The 19,588-nt window shown below is 41.3% G+C and overlaps 1 protein-coding gene across 1 annotated transcript in view; it reads right to left on the bottom strand.

The window, feature by feature from the left end:
* Positions 1-9,914: 9,914 nt before the first annotated feature.
* The window catches only part of SNX4 (sorting nexin 4), a 61,873-nt gene continuing 52,199 nt past the window's right edge, over positions 9,915-19,588 (bottom strand). Inside the window, exons 11-13 of the mRNA XM_011950762.1 lie at positions 16,651-16,796; positions 14,910-15,024; positions 9,915-11,086 (exon numbers count right to left, since the gene is read on the bottom strand). Coding sequence (XP_011806152.1) covers positions 11,039-11,086; positions 14,910-15,024; positions 16,651-16,796 — 309 coding nt within the window. The 3' untranslated portion in view covers positions 9,915-11,038. The remainder of the gene's footprint in view (positions 11,087-14,909; positions 15,025-16,650; positions 16,797-19,588) is intronic.

Raw genomic sequence — 19,588 nt, 5'->3', positions numbered from 1 at the left:
TAATTCTAGCACACTGCAACCTCCACTTCCTGGGTTCAAGTGATTCTCCTGCCTCAGCCTCCAGAGTAGCTGGGACTACAGGCATGCGCCACCACACCCAGCTAATTTTTTGTATTTTTAGTAGAGATGGGGTTCCACCGTATTGGCCAGGCTGGTCTCAAACTCCTGACCTCAAGTGATCCACCTGCCTCGGCCTCCCAAAGTGCTGGGATTACAAGTGTGAGTCACCGCACCTGGCCAATTGTATCTACTGTAACATATCTGCAAAGCAGGTGCTATCCACACTTTGCCCTGAAGAATCTGAGGCTCAGCAAAGGTAAGTAACTGACAAGTCATGTAACTTGTAAGAGGTGGAGCCAGGAGTCCAACCAGGCCTGAATGTGACTTCAGAATCCCCTGATTCGCCGCCTAGAGCCTCACTCGTGGCTACTGTTCCAGGACCAGCCCCATCTGGAGGTCCCTAACTCTGGTGCCAGTCAGGAGCTCACCTTTTTGCATAGTGCAGAGGGACCCTTCCTTCAGTGTGAGGACAGGGCACTGGGAGGCAGTCGACTCATGCCTAGGACACTGCTAGGGGAGGGCTGGAGTGAAACACTGGTCTGTCCAGGCAGAACCAAAACAAGGTAGGACGTTTTAAAAATCCTTTTAAATTGCTGGGCATGGTGGCTCACATCTGTAATCCCAGCGCTTTGGGAGGCCAAAGGAAGAGGACTGCTTGAATTCAAGACCAGCCTGGGCAATATAGTGAAATCCTATCTCTACAAAAAAAATAAACAAAACTAGCCAGGTGTGGTGGTGCATGCCTGTAGTCCCAGCTACTCGGGAAGCTCAGGCGGAAGGATGACTTGAGCCCAGGAGGTGGAGGCTGCAGTGAGCTATGATCCTGCCACCACACCCTAGCCTGGGTGACAGAGCGAGACCCTGTCTCAAAAAAAAAGAGGAAAAAAAAGGCCTTTTCATATGCCAATTCTATTGAAATACAATACCTACAACATGGTGAAACAATGTGAAGTATGTTCAAATGGTTTAAAAAAGATGCTGCCCAGCAAGAGGGGCAAATGGACAAGCGAAGCACCAGTGTTTGTGCAGGAACGCTAAAAAAAGGAAAGGGGAAGAGTTTAAAAAATAAAACCTTTTTTTTTTTTTTTCTAAAGTGGGGCAGAAAAATCTCAAAATGTGATTGGGAGATTGAAGAAAAGAAAGAGGCCCGTCCTTCTTCCCAAGCTGGAGAGATTGAAGGATGCCTGGGTAGATCGTGAGTCTGAGATTCTCTCCAGAACCAGGAATGCCTGCCTATGCCCCCTAGAAGGGTGTATTCGAATCTCCTGGGGGCCATTCACTGTCCACCAACGTCCCACTCTCTAAATTCCTTGCCTCAAATTCTGATACGCTTTCCCAGTTGAAGGTCCTCCTATAGCTTTGATTACTGCTAGGAGTGTGCTAGTGCAGAGGGCAGAGGCAGCAAAAAATGGGCAGAAAATCAGGGAGAATTGCCCAAGTGTGAGTGACTTAGAAAAAGAGATTTTCCCCTGAGGAATTATATTGATGAAATCTAGGCTTGAAAAGTCCAAGTTCAAAGGTCTGCTTACTTTATTATCGTTTTACCCACAGGAATGTGCCTGTTAGGTTAATATTTATTTTATTGAATAATCTAGTTTCAGTTACTGTCAATAAAAGTCAATGCTACTTTTTGTAGGAAAAAAAGGGAGTTTAGTGGCTAATTTCAGATCTTAGACAGGTTGTTCCTGGGCCTGTTGGCTCTACCGCCACCTGGTGGTAGATTCCTGTAGAGCAGGGCTGGCCATTTGGGTTCCGAGCCAGAACCCAAGTCTTGAGAGGCTGGAATCCTGATCCGCTCACCCAGGAGCAGGGTGACCAGTTGGACAGACTTCCTCTCTCCCTGAATTTCAATTCCCATATCTTAAAATAGAGACCATAACGTCTACTTTTGGGGTTTGTCGTAACAATCAAATGAGTTAACATATATATAGTGCCTAGTGCATGGTAAATGTTTAATAAACTATTAACTATCAGCCTCATTGAAAAAGAACTTGATATCCCCATAGGCTTGTTTCCAGTGGTTTGCCATGGAGTTCTGTTCTCACCATTTCCATAACTGACTGGAGCAAAACTACAGAAGACACGGCCCCTGCATCATAGCTGACACTCTTGCTGATCAGAGGCCGGGAGAGACTGACAGTTCGGAGGGATGGGCCCAATCTAATGGAAGAAATTTTAAGAGGAATAATGCAAGTTCTAAATGACACATAATGTCTGCCAAGTGCACACATATTGGGTGAGGGACCAAAAAAAAAAAAAAAAAATACCACGTCAAAAACACTGAGGGATTTTGGGAACAGATAGCTCAACAGGAGCCAATTGGGTAACACAAGCACCAAAAATTCTAATTTCATCAACAGCCATGAAGGAACAACATATATGAAAAGTCTTTAAAATGTTCATACACCCTAACCTTGTAATTCCACTACAAGGAATCTACCCAGAGGAGGAAATCATCAGAAACAATTGCATACAAAGATGCTCACTTCAGTGTGGTTTATAAAAATGAAAAATTAGAAATAATAAATGTCCAATAATAGACAAAAAGTTAAATTGTGGTTTATCCAAGCAGTCCTTTAAATTTTTCAAAGGAAAATGTACATGAAATAAGTTCAGGGTGGTGGTGAGAATCGGGCTCTCATTAGAAATGGAGGAAACATTGATAAAAGGCACAATTAGATAAGATATAACAAAAGCCTATATGCATCTAATAAGCTAGCTTCAAAATTTATAATGCAAAAATTGACAACACTAAAAGGAGAAATGGACAGGTCTAACTTTAGGAGACTTTAATACACCTCTCCCAGTAATTTATAGATCAAGTCAATAATAACAAAAACAAAAAGGAGACTGATTTGAGTAATAACTCCGTTTACTGCACTACCTCAGTCTCAGTGAATTGATTTTGTCTGTGCACTTATCAGGCAATTACAATAATTTGTTAGAATGACTCACAAACCCAGGGAATACTTACTTATTATTCCTGATTTATTACAAAGGAAAATTTAAAGGATACCAATAAACAGCCAGATGGAAGAGATGTGAGAAATAAAAATAAAATCCTAAGTACCTCCAACAACAACAATGACAAAAAATCAGTAAGAAAAAAAGAGGGTGGGCATGGTGGCTCATGCCTGTAATCCCAGCACTTTGGGAGGCTGAGATGGGTGGATCACCTGAGGTCAGGAGTTCGAGACCAGCCTGGCCAACATGGAGAAACCCCATCTCTACTAAAAATACGAAAATTAGCCGGAGGTGATAGCGGGCACCTGTAATCCCAGCTACTCAGGAGGATGAGTCAAGAGAATTGCTTGAACCCTGGAGGTGAAGGTTGCAGTTAGCTGAGATTGCGCTATTGTACTCCAGCCTGGGCGACAGAGTGAGAGTCAGTCTCAAAAAATAAAAAAAAAATTAAAAAGGATTTGAACAATAGAATTTAGAAGTTTAATATGAGGGCCCTGCATAGTACACTGCACCCTACAGCTGGAGAATACATGTTCTTTTCAAACACTTTTGCACAAGATGCCTTTTCAAGGCATCTTATCTGGGATGCCTGGGCACAGTGGCTCATACCTGTAATCCCAGCACTTTGTGAGGCTGAGGCGGGCAGATTGTTTGAGCCCAGGAGTTCCATACCAGCCTGAGCAACATAGGGAGACCTCCATCTCTACAAAAAATTAAAAAATGAACCAGGTGTGGTGGTGTGAGCCTGTAGTCCTAGCTACGAAGGAGTCTGGGCTAAGGTGGGAAGATCACTTGAGCCTGGGAGGTCGAGGCTGCAGAGAGCCAAGATCACACCACTGCACTCCAGACTGGGTGACTGAGCAAGACCCTGTCTCTAAAACAACAAAAACACATATAGGAGATTTATAAAACTAAACTACACACACACACACACACACACACACACACATAAACGCAAACCAACTATTTCAGTATGTGGGGCTAAATTCTAAGGGGAAGTACAGGGAGTTCTGGGAGTCAGAGGCTCTTTGATCAGAGGCGCAGGGAAGATCTCCCAGAGGGGGTTATGAATGGGCTGAGTTTGTGAAGAAAAGTTCTCCGGCTAAAGGAGGTGGGGCTGGAGGCTGAGCGATCTCAGGCAGAGCAGACAGCAGGCCTGAGGACCCCTAGGCAAACAGAAGTGAGTTTAGGGAACTGCAGATCCCTTCCCAGAATTCACCTCTTGCTTCCAGGCAGGGGCCCTGACATGCATCTGCAGGGGCCCCGCTAAAAGCTATCGGTCAGTTTCCATCTCTAACAGGAGATGGGGGTCTTCAGTTACCATCCCGCCGGGACACGTCCCCCAGGAAGGAACATGAGCTGGGCCCGAAAAGGAGCTGCTCAGAGCTCCAGTGTCAGGCAGGCTTGGGGAGCTCCCTGCAGGTGGGCAGGACGCAGGACTCCTGAGGCCCCACCATCTCCTAAGGAAGCCCCCTCCCCATCCTCTGCTACTCCTAAAAAGCCTGGAGGGCCTCCCTGCCGGCTGGCTCAAGCAACATGGATTCCCAGCCCTGGCCCCGCCCACGCTCACATAGTTTCTCTGGGGCTCAGGCCATATGTTAACACAGCTATCACTGGCTTCCTGCTCACCATGCCAAGGTGTCACACTCGCGAGCTCAGGTCTAGGAAAGAACTCTAGAGGGATTTGCAACACTACCTGTCCAAAGTCCCTGAGTAAGTGAAATGTGGTGTTTAGCCCAAACCATCATTTTAGCTAAGTGCCTTCCTGTGTCCTCCCCAAGAACCACTCTCAGTGTATCCTCTCACCTGGTATGGGGTCTCATTTTACCCTCTTTTCAGTCCCTCCTTCCTGACTACTGAACAGACAGGGAGATGTGAGAGCCAGAGAGACTTGGGCAAGGCACACAGGCCCATTAGCTCAGCAGCTGTGGAGGGAGAAGCCATAAAGAAGGAGTCCTGTCTGGAAATCAGAAACCTGAACGGACTGGCTGTGTGGCCAGGAGGAAGTCACTTGCCCTCTCTGGTCCTCAGTTTCTTCCTTTTTAAAATAATGGGAAATCATCTCTAAGCTTATTTCTTGCTGAAGATTCTGGGATCTTATTTAAAGAATTGGGTCTATTTCAAAAGTCAACTTAGTTTTTTTTGAGGTGGGGGACAGGGTCTCCCTATGTTGCCCTGGTTGGTCTCAAACTCCTGGGCTCAAGGGGTCCTCTGCCTCAGCCAGCTTCGGGGAGTTCTTAATTGGAGGATATTGTCCCTTCTGTTACTTTTCCGGGGCTGTTGCAAGGTGGAAAGAAACAGAGGTGGGCATCCCTGAGCCGCTGCTGAGCCATGACTAGGAATTCAACTTCGCAAAGGAGCTGTGTGCAGTGGCTCACACCTGTAGTCCCAGCACTTTGGGAGGCTGAGGCAGGAGGATAGCTTGAGCCGAGGAGTTCAAGACAAGCCTGGGCAATGTGGCAAGACCCTGTATCTACTAAAAATAAAAAAATTATCTGGGTTTGGTGGCACGTGCCTGTAGTCCCAGCTCCTAGGGAGGCTGAGGTGGGAGGATTGCCTGAGCCCGGGAGGCAGAGGCTGCAGTGAGCCAAAATTACACTGCTGTACTCCAACCTGGTGACAGAGGGAGACCCTGTCTCAAAAAACAACCAACCAACCAACCAACCAACCCAAAACACCCAAATGATGATGCAGTGAGTATCTCAGTGCTCGAATGACAGCATATCTGTAGGTTACAGTTGATGGGAATTCTTTAAAATAAGGTTTCATATCTTATTTTAGGGTAAGTAATCTCCCAAATAGCTGAGACTACAGGAGCGTACCACTCAGCCTGGCTAATTGTTTAAAATTTTTTATAGAGATGGTGTCTTACTATGTTGCCCAGACTGGTCACAAACTCCTGGGTTCAAGCAATCCTCCTGCCTTAGCCTCCCAAAGTGCTGGGATTATAGGCACAAGCCACCATACCTGGCCATCATCTGCAATAGCCCCAAACTGGAAATCACTGTCATTTCCATTACTACAAGGCAAATGAAATGAATTATGGTCTGCCAAAAAGAGACTGGGGTATCTGTACTGACATGGGCTGATCTTCAAGATATGTGTAGTGTGTACTGTATTCCCCCATTTGTGTGTGCTGTTGGGGAAGGTGTACGTGTATGTATACGATAGGTAATTTCTGGAAGGATGCATAGGAAACTGATAACAGTGGTTTCTCAAGTAGCTGGACCTGTAGAAAGATTTTTTTTTTTTAATAACACCTTTCTTTGATACAGGGCTACTCAGGTTTTCTATTTCATCTTGTGTAGATTTTAGTAAGTTCTATTTCTCAAGGAATGTGTTGATTTCATCTATTAGTTTAAAGTTGTTCTTAATATTTCCTTATTGTCCTTTTTTGTTTCGTTTTTGTTTTTTTGAGACGTTTTTGTTTTTTGGAGTTTTGCTCTTGTTGCCCAGGCTGGAGTGCAATGGCATGATCTCAGCTCAGCACAATCTCCGCCTCCTAGGTGCAAGCGATTCTCCTGCCTCACCCTCCCGAGTAGCTAGGATTATAGGCATGTGCCACCACACACGGCTAATTTCTGTATTTTCAGTAGAGACGGGGTTTCTCCATGTTGGTCAGGCTGGTGTTGAACTCCCAATCTCAGGTGATCCGCCTGCCTAAGCCTCCCAAAGTGCTGGGATTACAGGCATGAACTCACAGCCCCTGGCCCTTATTATCCTTTTAATGTCTGTAAGACCTATGATAATATCTCCTATTTTGTTACTGATGGGGATGATTTGTGTTTTATCTTTTTTTCTTACAGTTTTGCTAGGGGTTTATTAATCTCCTCAAAGAATCAACTGTGGCTTTGTTAATGTATTGTTCATCTGTTTTCAATGTTTAATTTTGCTTCTATCTTTGGTATTTCCTTTCTTCTTGTTTTTCCTCTAGCTACTTTCTTTCAAATATATAGATACTTAAAGCTATTAATATATCATTTAGGAAGCAATTACAACCTACTAAATTAATTTAGCCTTTTATTATTTTATTTCTCTGGGTTACTCAATCTTGAAATATATTTCTAATTCTCTTTTTAGAGAAAACCTTATTTATTTATTTTTTAAGGCTACATTGGCAAGAATTTAGAGAAAACTTTCTAGGAGAATCAGGAAATACTACCCATGGTGGGTGGAAGGGAGTATACACAAAAATCTAGAGAATAATTGTAAGGATAGAAAAATCCTAATATTCCTGTTCTTTTTCATTCTATTCCAAGCTGTATTTATTCTAAAGATACTTGAATTTTAGGAACCCTCAGTTCCTTTTTGAATGCTAAGTTGTAATTACCAGTGACTCATTCATCTATACTCAAGTTTTTGGATATAAATGAAGGTTAACTATGACTCCAGTTAATTTAATGCTTTATACCATACCAAGCACATCACTAATACACTGTCAAGATGCAATCTTCCTTTGTTACTAATTACATTAACTTGATAAGTCACTTTTCTTTAGGTATTGCTTATATTACCTTTTAATATTTCTCTTTGGTGAACTAATTCTCCCATCTTTTTAATAATTCATTTTAATTTCTGATTTTTAAATACTGAAGCGGGTTATAACAAAGGTTATTTTCTTTATACTTAGTCTGGATAGTACAAAAAAATTTCCATCATAAAATTCTTTTTTTTTTTTTAAAGGAATGATTGTGCTCTAAAATGGAACAATTTTCTTTTTTCTTCTTCTTTTTTTGAGACAGAGTCTCACTCTGTTGCCCAGGCTGGAGTGTAGTGGCACAATCTTGGCTCACTGCAACCTCTGCCTCCTGGGTTCAAGCGATTCCCCTGCCTCAGCCTCCCGAGTAACTGGGATTACAGGTGCCCGCCACCACACCCAGCTAATTTTTATATTTTTAGGAGAGTATTTGTATTTGTAATTCATGTACTTTCGCCATGTTGGCCAGGCTGCTCTCGAACTTCTGACCTCAGTTGATCCACCTGCCTTAGCCTGCCAAAGTGCTGGGATTACAGGTGTGAGCCACCATGCCCAGTGAAATAATTTTCAAAAGGAACCCCGTCAAGATATTCCTAAATATACACATAACCAAATGTATGTTTGTATATTTTAGAGAAAATAACATAATTTTTGTTCTTATTTTAATTGTAGCAACAGAGTCTAGCTATGTTGCCCAGGCTGTTCTTGAACTCCTTAAGTTGGCTTTAAGTTGCCTCAGCCTCCCAAAGCGCTGGGGCTACAGGCATGAGCCACTGCACCCAGTCTAGAGTTTTTTTAAATCTTTTTATTTTTTTTTTGAGACAGGATCTCACTATGTCGCCTGGGCTAGTTTGAGACAGGATCTCGCTATGTTGCCTGGGCTGGAGTGCAGTGGTGTGATTATGACTCACTGTACCCTCAAGCTCCCAGGATCAAGCGATCCCCCACCTAAGCCTTCTGAGTAGCTGGGTAGGGATTACATAGGTGTGCACCATCACACTCGGCTAATTTTTGTATTTTTTGTAGAGATGGGTTTTTGCCATGTTGCCCAGGCTGGTCTTGAACTGGTCTCAAGCAGTCGAAACACCTCAGCCTTTCAAAGTGCTGGGATTACAGGCATGAGCTACGGAACTGAAATCATTTTTGGAACATAGTTAATAAGGCCTTCTCAAATTAAGCCTGCTAGTAGAAAAAAGTTTAACATTTTACATTGAGTCCAAAGCTAGTTTGGGAAAATCTTTAAATGCCAAGGGGAAAGGTATTTTATCTGTCAAGAGATGATACAATTCAGTGGAATAAAATGTGTATGCACACAGATGACTTTTGCTTCTACCAATTTTATTGTTTAGAAAACCCTGCCACGGCCGGGTACAGTGGCTCCTGCCTGTAATCTCAGCACTTTGGGAGCCAAGGGGGTAGGATCGCTTGAGCCCAGCAGTTTGAGACCAGCCTGGGCAACACAGTGAGACTTCATCTTTACAAGAATAAAATAAAAAAATTAGCCAGGCATGGTGGTGTACATATGTAGTCCCAACTACTTGGGAGGCTAAGGTGGGAGGATCACTTGAGCCCCCAGAGGTTGAGGCTGGAGTGAGCCATAATTGTGCCACCATACTCCAGCCTGGGCGACAGAGACCCTGTCTCAAAACAAAAACAGACCAGGTAAGGGTGGCTCATGCCTGTAATCCCAGCACTTTTGAGAGGCTGAAGTGGGAGGATTCCTTGAGCTCAGGAGTTCAGACCAGCCTGGACAACATAGTGAGAATCTGTCTCTATTTTTTTTTTTTTTAAGTAAAACAAACAAACAAAAACAAAAAAACAAACTCATGATCCTTTTGTGTTCATAAGCATGATGATTGGGTGTTCACACTCACATGTGAGATGTGCCTCCCTCAAACCTTGTTACAACTTCAACCATTACCCATCTGACATTAAAAAAAAAAAAAAAAAGTAAAATTTTAAAAATCATGTCTCATTTCAGCATCTTATATTTTTAAAAACCAGTATTTTGGTAGATGACAAATTTATACCATCAATGACTTTATTTTTTTTCTTTCCTCAACTTTTGTTTTAGGTTCAGGGGATACCTGTGTAGGTTTGCTACATGGGTAAATTGTGTGCTGCCGGGGATTCGTGTACAAATGATTTTATCACCCAGGGAGCGAGCATAGTACCCCATAGCTAGTTTTTCCACCTTCGCCTTCCTCCCACCCTGCCCCCTCAAGTAAGCCCTGGTGTCTACTGTTCCCATCTTTGCGTTCATGTGTACTCAGTGTTTAGCTCTCACTGATAAGTGAGAACATGTGGCATTAATCACTTTAAAACGTAATATGACAGATACCATTTTCTTACAGAGCATCAGATATTAATATGCATGGATCCCCTTGTTAAATTAACAAAAATCATCTGAAAATCAGCACAATATTTCATTTATTTGTTGTATAAGTTTGGCAAACAGCACAAAAATCCAGCAACATTTAAAACATATAAAAAAGTCAAATGCTAAACTGGACTGGGGATTTTGTTTTTACGTCATTAGAAATAACAAGTACACATTTTAAGATTCTGCAAAGCTAGCAAAATGAAGATGCTTGTCTTCTGAACATATACCACAAACACACATATAAAAAAACAATATAATTTATCTTTACAAAAATTACAGCCAAGCAATAGAAAAGAAGGATGTTAAAGATGAAGATAGCAACACATTATGTTTAGTACATATCTTACACATTGAAATGCTACATCTTGTACCCTGAAATGCCATGTGTAGAGAGCCAAGCAGAGTAAATTTAGGCTCATTACTGAGGTTAAGAATTATTTGAGAAGAATTTAATTCTTATATGTAACATATTCAGTTAAAACTTTCTATATAGCAATAGCTAAAGGGTGACAATGTATTCCACTATAGATCTGAGAAGCTGAGTCTTCTTTGTTGGCAGTATAAAATTTCTGATCAGTATCAAAATTCTGGTAAAACACAAATTGAAGGCATTTTCTAGTGTATGCAAATGTTACGAGGGGCATCAATGAATGTAGAAGAAAATCTTAGATTTTTCACATCAAGTTTCTGCTGAGCTTTGTCAAACCAAATAGCTCAACTATAAGGCAAGAGAAAATATCTCCCTATAACAGATTAGTGGACCTTACCAAGTAAATATAGGAATTTCAATCTTAGGGAAAAATCCCCTACATTAATAGATCTGAAACAGTTGACTTTGAAACAAACATCTAGAAATCAACATCCTGACATTCAGTCATTGGTTCCGAAGCCTGACAATCTGTTGGTATATATTATTAAATTAACTTTTTGGAATCAGCACCAGTCCCCAAAACCTCAAATTATAATATTTAATCTTCATTAAAATACATCTTTTTTGTGCTACATTAACACGACTACAATTAAGTTAAAGAAAGCTGAATTCATTCAACTTATCATATATGTTTATGTATACTAGGTAGCGACTTAAATTTCTTTTATTTACTTGTGCTTCTGTTTTGGGGCACTTTGATTGAAGAGAAATTCAATTCGCAGGATTACATCTTGTTAAAGCATTCCTTAGCATTGGTCCAAACTTGAATTCCCTAAAAATAAAAATAAAAACTTTAAAATGTGAGTTTGGAAGGAATCTGAAAACCCAAGGACTTGGCTTAGTGGTACACTAAGTTTTGCTTTTTGGAGTAATTAAGAAGTCGAGCAAATATAACACTATTTTGGGAAGTGGCTAATGTAAGCACATGTCTAATGCTTCTGAAAAGAGAAAGAGAATAATGTGAGTTTATCTTCAAAATGGAGAAAGAACTCCTACAACTTGTTGGAAAACTGAGTTAATTCATTTCATATCACATACTCAAGTAATTTCTATTTGTAAATCAAACAAGTGTTCAGTCGTTTCTATTTTTCTTTTTTTTGGAGATAGGGTCTCACTCTGTTACCCAGGCTGGTGTATAACCATGGCTCATTGCAGCCTCAACCTCCAGGGCTCAAGGGATCCTCCCACCTCAACCTGCCAAGTAGTTGGGACCACAGGTGCATGCCACCACACCTGGCTTATTTTTTGTATTTTTGTTGTTGTTGTTGTTGTCGTTGTAGAAATGGAATCTCACTATGTTACCCAGGCTGGTCTGGAAGTCCTGGGCTCAAGCAATCTGCCTGCCTCTGCCTCCCAAAGTGCTGGCATCACAGGTGTAAGCCACAGTGCTTGGCCTGGTTTTTTCAATGTAATATTTGAAACAAAAAACTTTATTAGTCTAACAAATATAAATTATTAAATTATTACTCTAATAACTAAAGTTTTGATAAAAACTATATACTAAATTACTGAATCCCTCTTAGTACCTGAAGTTACTTAGCACAAAGTTATAGATGGCCTAATACGCATAAGCAAAACTACATGTTTATAGAGATGTAACAGTAAAACTTAAGGGTTTTTTCCTTTCTTTTTTCGAGACGGAGTCTTGCTGTGTCACCCAGGCTGGAGTGTAGTGGCGCCATCTCGGTTCACTGCAAGCTCTGCCTCTGGGGTTCATGCCATTCTCCTGCCTCAGCCTCCCAAGTAGCTGGGACTACAGGCGCCTGCCGCCACACCTGGCTAATTTTTTGTATTTTTAGTAGAGACGGGGTTTCACCGTGTGTTAGGCAGGATGGTCTCAATCTCCTGACCTCGTGATCCTCCCGCCTCGGCCTCCCAAAGTGCTGAGATTACAGGCGTGTGCCACTGTGCCTGGTAAGGGTTTTTTTTTTCAAAAAGTAAGATACATATTCTCCAATAATTGCTAATTTATGAAAAAGGAACTTTTTAATACTTAATCATTAAAGTGTGTCATTTATTAAGAGTATTTATTTATTTATTTATTTATTTTTTTGAGACAGTGTCTCTTGGTCTATCACCCAGGCTGGAGTGCAGTGGCGCGATCTCGGCTCACTGCAAACTCCGCCTCCTGGGTTCACGCCATCTCCTGCCTCAGCCTCCCGAGTAGCTGGGACTACAGGCACCCGCCACCACACCTGGCTAATTTTTTTTGTATTTTTAGTAGAGATGGGGTTTCACCATGTTAGCCAGGAGGGTCTCGATCTCCTGACCTCGTGATCCGCCCACCTCAGCCTCCCAAAGTGCTGGGATTACAGGTGTGAGCCACCGCGCTGGGCTATTTATTAAGGTTTTTAACAATTTTCTTTTTCTTCTCTTTTCTTTTTGAAAGAAGGTCTCAGGCCAGGTGCAGTGGCTCACCCCTATAATCCCAGCACTTTGGGAAGTGGAGGCGGGTGGATCACGAGGTCAGGAGTTCGAGACCAGCCTGGCCAATGTGGTGAAATCTTGTCTACTAAAGATACAAAAAAATTAGCCTGGCATGGTGGGACGCACCTGTAATCCCAGCTACTCGGGAGGCTGAGGCAGGAGAATCGCTTGAACCCAGGAGGCGGAGGTTGTAGTGAGCCGAGATCACGCCATTGCACTCCAGCCTGTGTGACAGGGCGAGACTCCGTCTCAAAAAAAAAAGAAAGAGAAAGAAGGTCTCACTATGTTGCCCAGCCTAGTCTTGAACTCTTGGGATCGAGTGGTCCTCCTGCTTCAACCTCCCAAATAGCTAGGATCACATATAAAAATCTTTATCACTTAGGCAAGAAAATAAAACGACGAAATTGCATAGTACCACTCTTGGGAAACAAGGTGAACATACACTTTTATTAAACTTTTTGTTTTACTAGTTACCTAAGGATTTGTGAATAAACCTACAAAATATCCAACAGTATGTCCAAATAACAGCTATAGTAGTATCTTTTATATTCAGAGATTACATTTCTAGTACCCTCAACCACTGCAGCCTAAACAAAGTGGAGGGAGAAAGTCCTTTGATACATTATATAAAGGTCTTGCATTTTACTTTGGAAAGAAGTGAATGAGAGATCACAAGGAGCTTATTAATTAATTAGTCTTTTACAAGAAAAACAGAAAAACTAAAAACCTTTGTTATCTGGTCTTTCAGATTTCTTGAGGTTAAAAAGTTAGATTGGAAAAAGGACTGTACGGCTGGGTGTGGTGGCTTATGCCTACAATCTCAGCAATTTGGGAGGCCAGGGCGGGAGGACTACTTGAGCCCAGGAGTTCAAGATCAGCCTGGGTAACACAGTTAGACCCCATTTCAAAAAAAAAAGAAGAAAAAAAAATAAAAATAAAAATAAAAAGGACCATAAATATCTAGCACCTAACTGCAGGCAAGAAGAGGTGACAGAACGAAGGCAAAAAAAGATAGAGATGCTACCAAAGTACAACACACTCAATGCTTTAGCACCTGCAAACTCACCAGTCACAATCTAAACTTGTTTTAAGTGACTCCAAAGATCCACAGTACACAGTAACTTTTAATTCACTGAGGTATAAATATGAATTTGTCCAAACCAAATGGAGCCCACTTAACCAGCGAGTGGGTATGGTGTTTATGCCTCAAAATACCTTTGTTCTCTCAGTGATAGCCCTTAGCCAAAAAATAAAATTTGGGGACAAATTAAAGCTTAAGAATTGTATATATATTTATATGAGTGTGATTTTGCCCTTTAAGAAGGTCTTCATAAATGTGAAAATTCATCTTCCCATGTAATTTGCTGAGATAATGCATGTAAAAGTGCTTGATAAATTATAACAGGTGATAGAAATCAAAGCACTGGTACTGGTAGTCACATTGGCAGATCTTAGGTTATAAAAAAGAGGTTAAGGAATGTTTCCTATTTTGTTCTTAAACCAACGTTTTAGAAAGACTTCCATCACTGTCAAACATTTATTTTAACTAGAATAAGCTACAATGTTTATATCTTTCACTATAGATATCAGCAACATGAACAATTTACTTTACGAGGAAGCGTATCATAACCACATCTTCACAAAATAATGTTCAAGCTATTTTCCAATCAAAGCATGTATCTGGAATGGTATTTTACTGTCTGGTCCAAGAGTACCATATGATCTAAATAATCTTAGAGTATATATTCTCAAATACAAGTTATAAACGGGGGATACAAATTTGGATTTTAGACGAGTGGCGACTCAGTAATGGGCATACTGGTTGTAGCACTTCTTTCAAAATTAAGTAGAGGCTGGACATGGCGGCTCACACCTGTAATCGCAGCACTTTGGGAGGCCAAGGTAGGAGGACTGTATGAGACCAGGAATTCGAGATCAGACTGGGCAACACAGTGAGACCCCCCCCACCTCTATTTTTTAAATATTTAAAATTTTAAAATCAAAAAACCAAAACAAAATAAAACAGAAATCGTACACAATTAAAATAGAGAAATTGGTATTCTACAGGAGAATAAAAATGAAAAATATTTTGGTCCAAGTAAGGTAATTTAAAGAAATGTATAAGTACTTCTGAATATACATATATCTTCACTGAAACCAAAACCTACCTTTTTGCACATACTGATCTGCATGACTGCATAGCTTATGAGGGCCTCCTTTAAGTCTCGGTTCTTTTGTTCTTTGAAGCGTTCAATATCAGCCCATGCGTTTTTCACAAATTCTCTGAAATAAAAGGTGTAGCCATTATTATTCTTATTTAAGTTAAATAAACTGTGTATTAGAAATTTATAAATATTATAAATTTAACCAGTTCTCATTGGAGTTGGTTTTTAATTGCTTATGTAGAAGGAAAAGCTATTGCTTGTTTAAGACAGTTTTTTCTTTTCCTAAAAATTATAATTAGGGAAAAAGCAAACAAATAGTCATATATTCTTATATCTTTTCATCTACTTTTTCTTTTTTTTTGAGACAGAGTCTCAGTGTGTTGCCCAGGCTGGAGTGTAGTGGCGTGATCTTGGCTCACTGCAGCCTCTGCATTCCGGGTTTGAGCAATTCTCCTGCCTCAGCCTCCTGAGTAGCTGGGATTACAGGCACGCGCCACTAAGCCCAACTAATTTTTGTATTTTTAGTAGAGACAGGGTTTCACCATGTTGGCCAGGCTGGTCTCAAACACCTGACTTCAGGTGATCTGCCCACCTCAGCCTCCCACAGTGTTGGGATTACAGGCATGAGCCACTACACCTGGCCTAATAATCTACGTTTTTGCCACAAGGTAGACCTTCAAATTATTCCTATAAAATACACATAGATGCCTCCTTAAGCCAGCTTACAAGCCTAACAAGTGTCAGTCACAATGAAGTAAGTGCCTTCCAGGGGTTTCACCGTGTTAACCAGGATGGTCTCAATCTCCTGACCTCGTGATCCACCCGCCTCGGCCTCCCAAAGTGCTGGGATTACAGGCGTGAGCCACCACGCCCAGCCTGTCTTTTTAAATTCCATTACTTTGCCATGTTTGGTGCCAGTAGTTCCAAAAATGAAGAAAACCACCTCAAAACCCATAATACACTCTTGGTTTGCCTTGGTCTATTCACTGACTGTTAGATGGAAACAAAAATAAGGAAAATGCGTCAAACAGTGATAATGGGTCTCTGAGAACTGAATTTCTAGAAATACTTATGTAACAATTACATACTAAGCCCTATGCAAGGCATTGGGACATGAATGTGAAAAAGATACAATTACTGACTTTGAGGGGCTTAAATTTAGCTAGGCATAGTCACACAGAACAATCAATCATCTAATACAAAACCGCCATACCATACTGGCATGAATTAAATGCCATGATGGCCTGAGAAGGCTTCACGATAAAGTAACCCTTCAGCTGGGTACTGAAGGAGGGGCAGGGGAGAAGAAACGGCAGAGGGAAAGTACAAAGGGTAAAAATCAGGAAAAGTGCAGGAAAGTAATATTATGAAGCTGAAACTCTTTTATTTCTCTTTCCGCAACACTGAAACAACTGTTTCTATAACATGATTTTTGATAATTCAGCTTTCTTTTATTTTTATTTATTTATTTATTTTTGTAGAGACAGGGTAGGGTCTTCCTATGTTGCCCAGGCTGATCTCAAACTCCCACGCTCAAGCAATCTTCCCACCGCAGCCTCCTAAAGTGTCAGGATTATGGGCATGAGCCACCACACCCAGCCTGATAACTCAATTTCTTAGGAATGCATTTTAAAGGAACAGGCTGTATTCAGGGATGCCAATGAAGCTGGGAATTATTACAAATAAAAATAATTTGCCATATAGTCTACAAGCCTAGCTTACTTAAACATCGCAGTATCTTTACCTGCCTTCCAGATTTTTAGACTTCAGCTGTTGTTCTCCTTCATTTATTTGTTCTTCTAGCACCTTTATTCTGGCTTCTCTCTGCTCTGGAGTTTCTTGACCAAAGAGCTTGGTAGTCATTCCCTTCAAAGAGAATGTTCTCACAGTCTAAAAGGAAATAGAAACAGATGAATGGATAAACAAGATGTGGCAGACACATACAATGGAACATTATTCAGCCTTTAAAAGGAATCAAATTCTGATATATGCTACAGCATGGATAAACCTGTGCTAAGTGAAATAAGACATATACGAAAAGACAAATACTGTATGATTCCACTTACATGAGACACCAGTGTTTACACTGTATGAGGCATTAACAATCTAGAGATAATTTAAAGCAAGGGGTCCCCAACCCCAGAGCCACGGAGTGATACCAGTCCATGGCCTGTTTGGAACCAGGCTGCACAGCAGGAGGCTAGCGACCACCTGAACTCTGCCTCCTGTCAGATCAGCAGCAGAGGCATTAGATTCTCTCAGGAGCATGAACCCTATTGTGAACTACGCATGTGAGGGATCTGGGTTATGTGTTCCTTGTGAAAATCTAATGCCTGATGATTCTGAAACCATCCCCAGCATCCCCTACCCTGGTCCATGGAAAAACTACCTTCCACAAAACAGGTCCCTAGTGCCAAAAAGGTTGGTGACTGCTGATTTAAAGTATACAAAAGGATATGCACAGGTTATATGCAAATACTACACCATTTTATATAAGGGACTTAAGCATCTGAAGATTTTGGTATCCAAGGGATCCTTAAACCAATCTCACTGAAGATACTGAGGGATGACTGCAATACTGAACTATACAATTAAAAATGGACAAGATGGTACATTTTATGTTATGTATATTTCACTACATACACATAAAAGAAAGAGAAAACATTTGCCATATTTTCCCTAAGTCAGACAAAACCACCATAAGCTTCACAACCAGGGGACTCTTATATGATTTTTTATTTATTTTTACAGAGTCATAGCCAAGAATCCTGACAGAATTTCTAACACTGAAATAATATGGAGTAGTTAAAAAGGGCAAACTTCTAACTGAATTTTTTTTTTTTGAAATGGGATCTTGCTCTGTTGCCCAGGCTGGAATGTAGTGGCATAATCACGGCTCACTGCAGCCTCAACCTCCTGGGCTCAAGTGATCCTCCCACCTCTGCCTCTCAAGTGGCTGGGACCACAGGTGCATGCCACCACACCTGGCAAATTTTTACATTTTTGGTAGAGACAGGGTCTAGCTATATTAATCCACACCAGTTTCAAATTCCTGGGCTCAAGCAATTCTGGGTTTATGCCTCTGCCGCTAAAAGTGTTGGCATTACCGTCGTAAGCTACCATACCCAGCTTGAATTTCATAATCAAATGGAAAACTTCCACATGAAATATTAGACAAGTTATTTCTTACTCTGTATGAAAGATCATATTTTAAAAAATTACTTTGTTATAAAAAAGTAGATAAATTCACTAGGCAACTATGGAAATAAACCAAACTAAAGAAGCATATTTAAAATCTGCACAACTCATGCTCAAACTTGGGCATCTATTAATAAAACAGGATACCTAAATCCAAGCATTGGAAGGCAACCTCAAGCTTCACTGCTTTAACATTTCCTCACTCTCTGGAGTTTACTGAAGAAAACACTTTTCCCTTGACATGTAGGAATAGGGAACCAAGCTCCCTGAAAATGGCCTGGGAACTTCTCCCACTGCATTTTAAAAATAAACCAAGGGCCTAGTTTATACATGCGTCCGGGTCACAAGTCTTTCCCCACATATATTATGACTTTTCATAGATGTAACCAGTAGGTAATATATGTGAAAAGCACTTTTAAAACTACAGTGCTTAGCCAGGTGCGGTGGCTCACGCCTGTAATCGCAGCACTTTGGGAGGCTGAGGCGGGTGGATCACGAGGTCAGGAGACTGAGACTATCCTGGCCAACTGGCTAACATGGTGAAACCCTGTCTCTACTAAAAATACAAAAAAAAATTAGTCAGGTGTGGTGGCGGGCACCTGTAGTCCCAGCTACTCGGGAGGCTGAGGCAGGAGAATGGCGTGAACCCAGGAGGTGGAGCTTGCAGTGAGCTGCACTCTAGCCTGGGTGACAGAATGAGACTTCATCTAAGGAAAAAAAAAAAAACTACAGTGCTTATTAACTAAGTAGAGACATTGCTGCTGGTTTACTACTTTCAGAATGTGTTGCTCACCAGGACAGCTAATTTATTGCAATGAAATAACTGGAGAGTAGAAAGCTTATTATAAAAATGATCCAAGACTAATGCAATCAGATACAGAATTTTCCTCACAAGTACTCACTATAAGCATTAAAGAATAAAATACATCAAAAACTCCCTGTTAGGCACGACGCACTGGTTGGTTCTAAGTGGGTAAGACTTTTCAAAGTCAACTAAAATTTCTACAAAGTACCTTGCAAAGTTAAACCTGATAAAGGTCACTGCATGTTTTTTCACTTGGACTTAGAAACCAGATGACTGACTAGGCATGGTGGCTTACCCTTGTAATCCTAGCACTTTGGGAGGCTGAGGTGGGAGGATCACTTGAGTCCAGGAGTTTGAGAACACCCTGGTCAACACGATGAGACTATAAACAAAATCAGCCAGGCATGGGGGGTGGGGGGAGGGCACGTGCCTGTGGTTCCAACTACTCAAGAGGCTGAGGCAGGAGGATCATTTGACCCCAGGAGTTTGAGGCTTCCATGAGCCCTGATCACACCACTGCACTCCAGCCTGGGCAACAGAGCCAGACCTTGTCTCAAAAAATAAAAATAAAAACAATTTTTTTTGAGATGGAGTCTCACTCTGTCACCCAGGCTGGAGTGCAATAGTCTAACCTCGGCTAGCTGCAACCTCTGCCTCCCCAGTTCAAGCAATTCTTCTG

Source organism: Colobus angolensis, unplaced genomic scaffold (genome assembly GCF_000951035.1).
Source record: "Colobus angolensis palliatus isolate OR3802 unplaced genomic scaffold, Cang.pa_1.0 Scaffold31, whole genome shotgun sequence".
NCBI lineage: Eukaryota > Metazoa > Chordata > Mammalia > Primates > Cercopithecidae > Colobus > Colobus angolensis.
This window is presented reverse-complemented; position numbering and strand designations above follow the sequence as displayed.